This window comes from Rattus norvegicus, chromosome 2 (genome assembly GCF_036323735.1).
Source record: "Rattus norvegicus strain BN/NHsdMcwi chromosome 2, GRCr8, whole genome shotgun sequence".
In the NCBI taxonomy this organism is placed as follows: Eukaryota; Metazoa; Chordata; class Mammalia; order Rodentia; family Muridae; genus Rattus; species Rattus norvegicus.
Window position 1 is genome coordinate 150,932,183 of NC_086020.1, and position 6,000 is coordinate 150,938,182.

Below are 6,000 nucleotides of genomic sequence, written 5' to 3' on the forward strand. Positions count from 1 at the left end.
AACATCTACAAAACCAATCTTGTATTTATGAAGCAGTCAGTTACTGTTAAATAAATGATGACACAATGAAATTAGCAGTATTTTTGATCCACTCTAGCTTCTGAATTCTACATAAAATGAATCATGTACAGGAGTTCTTACATTAGGAGATTTTTTTGTTACATGAAAAATATATAAAATATTTGGAGAACATTGGAACTGAGTGTGAATAGGGGAGCTGTGGAATGTTAATGGTGAAAATGAATTATGTGGAACTAATTTTAAAGATATATGTTAAAAATATAAAACTAAAGAATATCCACTCAAGTCATAATTTTAAATATTAAACAGATATTTAAAAACCATAGTGATGAAATTACTTTTTCCAAAGAATATTTTTAATTCTCACATCATTTCGCTCATAATATGCTGAATTAATTCTTTTTTATAATTGATTTATTTTATTTGCATTGGTGTTTTGCCTTCCTCTATGTCTGTATAATGATGTTACAGAGCGTTGTGAGCTGCCATGTGGGTACTGGGAATTGAACTCTTGTCCTCTGGCAGAGCAACCAGTCATCTTAACTACTGATCCATCATCTATCCAGATTCATAAATTTCTTTGTAATAGGCAAAGAATTTATATTGAAATACTCGAAAACCTAGAATATGATGTACATACTTGTAATCACAGCATAAGGTAGAATTAGAAGGAATTTTATAATTTCTAAACGAGCCTAGCCTACATTGTAATTTACTGGCACACTAGGGTTAATGATAAGATCTATCTCTGCACTGGAAGAGCTTGAAGGGGCTCGAGACCCCATATGTACAACAATCCCAAGCAACCAGAGCTTCCAGGGACTAAGCCACTACCTAAAGACTATACATGGACTGACCCTGGACTCTGACCTCATAGGTAGCAATGAATATCCTAGTAAGAGCACCAGTGGAAGGGGAAGCCCTGGGTCCTGCTAAGATTGAACCCCCAGTGAACTAGACTGTTGGGGGGAGGGGGACAATGGGGGGAGGGTGGGGAGGGGAACACCGATAAGAAAGGGGATGGGGGAGGGGGATGTTTGCCCGGAAACTGGGAAAGGGAATAACACTCGAAATGTATATAAGAAATACTCAAGTTAATAAAAAAAAAAGATCTATCTCTGCAAACCAAAAAGAAAAATAATATCAATAAAAAGGTATTATTACATTTCACATGTGACCTTTTGTTGAAAATAATCTTCCAAAGTTCTATTAAAATTGGAGACTAAACCAAGTAATTCAAATCTTGGAAATTTAGTGTTGGACATTATGATAAAGAGGAGACAGCTGTGATTAAGGGATGATCTGCTGCTGTGATATCAGAATCATCTCTCACTCCTACTTTCTTTCACTGTAAAATGGAAATCTTTTAGTGAGATTAACAAAGTATCATTAGGGACTCATCACACATCTCATTTTTTAGTAGTGGTATTGAAGATAGCTCCATCCAATAATAACTTGGATTTGAAACATGTATGACAGTAAGGGAGTTGTGACTGAAATAGATATAACAATGTAAGAAACTGTGACAGCTATAATGATCACACAGCATCATGGAAATTCTGCTGTATAATGTCCAATGTTGAATATAATTACTTCCCCTGGTCCCCTCATACTATTGATAATCATAAACTTATTCTCAAAAGACTCAAAAATGGATATAAAAATAAAAATGCTTTGTGATGGCCATGGAATCAGATATTATTACTTTTGTTTGCTTTTAATTTCTGGCATTATTTTTATGTCTAATCTGTGTATGTTTGTATGTTTGTAAGATACATATAAAACAGACGTATGGACTGTCTCACCTTTCTTTTTCTGACAGTAATTGCTATATTTCAGTATTAGTAATTCTAGTTTTTTGTTATGATATCTCTCACGACACAGCAGTAGGGACAGATTTTCCTAAAGTCAGAATCCTATCATGAACCTTTCCTCAGACACAAGGCAGAGTTCCTGACTGCGCACTTGAACTTTATCTTGTAACAATGAATAGTGAAGCTGCAGCACCTCTGCTCCTCAGATCTCAGTGTTCACACACAGCAGCAGAGGTCTGAATGTGTACCTTTTCTTCTGCTAAGGAGGTATGCAATTCCTGGTTCTATACGTCTAACAAGCTTTTAGATACTGCTACTGCTGGTCCAAGAGAAACTCTAAGGAGCGAATTTCTGAGAAACAACCACAGCAAACCACTCCCCATATAAAGTGAGATAAAGGCAGGTAGTGCCAAAGTTAGAACTTAAACTGAAATATAGACTTCAAGCTATCCATTCTTTTCTGGCCATAAAAATTATGTGAATAAAAAATATTATCATTGACTTACCCCTCACACATGGGTGATTCTAATTCCTCATCAGAGTCACTTGTTGGCATGGTCCTATAGTGAACAGGAAATAGCCCTCCAATAACAACAGTATGGTTTTCAGCTTCTACGTATCCAGTCAAATTAAATTTGCGCAGCAACCTGCATGTCTCATTCTGGTTTTCATTTTGAGCATACAATCCAAGCCACAAAAATACAGTTAATCCCAGAATCAAGCACTTCTTTCTGCTAGCCATCTTAATCTGGTGACCCTGAGGATAATGAAAGTGTTGAAGTGACGCAGGTTCTAAGGAAGCACCGTAACGGAGTGTTGGAGTGTGCGTGTGCCTAACCTAGTGACCTGCTTGCTGCTCCTGAGGAAATCATTTCATGTTGTAGACACAGATGTCACAATCAGTTGCAATTTATGGATCTGGAATAGGAGCTGAGCAATCCTCTGGGAGGAGCTACCTGGTTATCCTGTATGCTTTGCAATGGTAGGGACGGACTCATGGGATTGAGTTTGAATGTTACTTTAAGTGGTAGAGACTGTTCCCACTTGTATGGTTTTGTCAGCCTCATCAAGTCTCACTGCAGCCAACTCCATGATCTTATGCTAGGCAGGCAATCCGGTGTGGAGCCACATCTCCAGCCATTTCTGCTCCCTTGCTTGCTATTTCCTCACTCAGAGGCAAATTTCTTGTTTCCAGGTCAACGTACCATGATTCCAAGTCTCCCAGTCTTCCTCTCTGCTCATTTTCAAACATTTCCCTTCTCCTTCTTAGAATAAAATTCATAGAATGTTATCAAAATGAAATTCAGTACAAGTTTTGGATCATGAAAAATGTGTGGAACATTTGATCACATGGTTTTTCTCCCAACAACATTTTAAAGAGCCAGTAGAAATCTAAGAAAAAAAAACCTTGATGTATAAATTTTACTTAGAAGGTTGAATTTATGCACTGTATCATATGGAGCTCAGGGAGTCTTGTGGAATATTTGTGGGCAATAGTGGGGTCTCGCAGAGTCTAAACCACCAACTACAGAGAGAGTGTGACTTGGACCTATGTTGCCTGCACACATGTAGCCCCAGTGCAGCTTGGTCTTCAAGTGAGTCAGCCAATATCTGAATTGGGTCTGATCTTGAATCTGTTACCAGCCTCTGCACCTTGTTTCCCTAACTGGACAACCTTGTCTGGCTTCTGTGGTAAAGGATATGCCTAATCCTGCAGTGACTTGATGTGTGATTGTGGGAATGGGGTGAGGCAAAGGGACCTGGGAGGAACCTGATAAGAAGATGATATTGGGTGTTCTTCCCCTTCTCCTCTAAAAAGGGAGCAGGGAATTGGAAGATCAGTGTTGGGGGGGGGCACTGGGATGAGAAGCAGGGGCTGATGTTAGTATGTAAAATGAATGAATAATTTTTTTTAAAAATCCTTGTTGTATAAGTTTTACTTTAATATTAAAATTAATATTAAACTGAAAGTACTACACAGAGAAATTAAAATCAGCTATAATCTAGTTACACACTAGGATATAATGGTCCTGTATCTTACTTCTGAATGTATTCACTGACCAAAGCAAAGCCCAACACAGTAAAAGAAAAAAAAAGATAGCAAAGTAACACTTAAAATTAAACTCCCAATTTCTAAAATTTACCCACACTTTTTTACTTCTTCTCCTCTCTCATATCTTTTTTAAAGAAGATTTATTTATTTTATGTGAGTACACTGTAGCTGGTTTCCTATAGAGCATAAGAGGGCATCTGATCCCATACAGATGGTTGTGAGCCACAAGGTGGTTGCTGAAAATTTAACTCAGAACCTTTGGAAGAGCAGTCAGTCCTCTTCACTGCTGATCCATTTCTCCAGTCCTTTCGTAAAAAGCAGTCCCTGTGAGTAAGAAGTCAAAAGCTGGGCTTTCCTCTCTCTTATGGTTTTACAACCAGTTACCTTAGTGTTTCCATATTCATTTCAATGATAATCAATGCTTACACAACACACTAGAGGGATATATGTTATGCAAGTTTTAACCTTTTCATATTTCTCTATATTATCTCATTGAATATGAGAATATGACTTTTATTTCTACAATGAATAAAAATATAGCAGTGAAAGAAATCTTTTCTCATTTTAAAAACAATTTTTTCACAAGTACTTTTCTTACTGTAACCTTAACATGCATTTGTTTTTCACATGATATCATTAGAATTATCAGTCATCCTAGCTATAGCTCACTATGAAGTACATGACTACCTCTACCTGATCCTCAATGAAAGATTTATTAATTGTGGCTTAAGCATAGTTCATCTTCCACTGACTCCAGAGTTTCCCAAAAAGGGGATCTTTTTTCTAACCTACAGGTTACTAGGAGTCTGTGCTTCCCTAATGCTGGCTCAATTCTCAAAAGTCACCCTGCAGTGACGCTTTTGCCTTGACCAAGTGCTATCTGAATGCCATGTCTAGAGTCTTCATTTTTCAAAGTTTGTGGGCCTCACAAAATATCCTTTATACTTTCAAGGTATTGCTGACCAGATATAGTGAATAGCCTGATTCTCAGGGGCTCTCTATCTATATGCTCTTCAGAGTTTGTCTTCATCTAATCAAATGTCTTACTGGATAGGGAACCACTATCCAGTAGTTCCTCAGTGTTACCAATATGAGAATCTTTACTGAGCTTCTGGGATCAGTCCATAACCTAACCAGAATACCTCAGAAGGATGCCTCACTCAAGCTTGGCCTCTCTTTCTTCACAGAGGGCAGATGTGTTGAGACAATTATCATTTGGTTGCCAAGGATACCTCTTGGCAAATTATGTTTATCACCCACAGTGACTTGTCCTAATCCTCACAGGAAATGGTGTTCTTGAGTTGATAATATTATTAAGAAATGTTATTAAGTTATATTGTTTTTTAAATGAATATTTTATACTTTAAAATGGTTTCCTCGTGACTTCGTCTTTCTCAAATCATGAATTAGATTCAGATTGAAGAGGCTTCTGATTTGTTTAGCAGCATTTAGTGTCCAATTTGAAACCCTTCAGAATACTGGTTTATTTCTATCAGAGGAACAGTAATTTCATCCTAATGCCATGGAATTCAACAAAGGTCAACTAAGTTGACAAAAGGCCACCTCTCTACTCTCTTTGGGAGTAGTTTTGTGAAATGCCCAACTATTGGAACTCAATACTTCATTTTTAAGTACATCATGACAGCTGATTGTTTTGGTTTTCTTTTCATAAATGAGAAGACAAGTGTTTCCTTGCCAAATGCAAGCTAGGATAGGGATACAAAAGCCTGTGATCTCTTTTAGTCCCATAAAAGGAAAGAGCATGAGTGAAATCTGAGAGCTTAGAGTCTAGCTCTAGTCTCTTCACTAGTTGTCTCTTTATTCCCTTCAATATCCCAGCACTCCCAAGTTTTTACTCTGAGTGACAGAAAATCTCTGTCTGTGGGTGTATATTTTCCAGAATCAAACTCAATGCCGTACTACCATAAATGCTCTCAGAGTTATCAGTAAGAAACTTGTTTTATTGCCTATTAAGATGACATTGTTTCTCTCAAAGTATTTTGAACTTAGCTTTAAGAATCCCTGAACTCAGACAAATGATGCCATAGGGATGTTGATACAAGTAACCATCGTGATTAATTGTGTAAAAACACTCATAGCCTCCTGGGTCTG

The 6,000-nt window shown here is 37.3% G+C and overlaps 1 protein-coding gene across 1 annotated transcript in view; it reads right to left on the reverse strand.

Moving 5' to 3' along the window:
- The window catches only part of LOC120100835 (vomeronasal type-2 receptor 1-like), a 31,491-nt gene extending 28,914 nt beyond the window's left edge, over window positions 1-2,577 (reverse strand). The window contains 1 exon segment of the mRNA XM_039103698.2: window positions 2,342-2,577. Coding sequence (XP_038959626.1) covers window positions 2,342-2,577 — 236 coding nt within the window.
- Window positions 2,578-6,000: the final 3,423 nt, after the last annotated feature.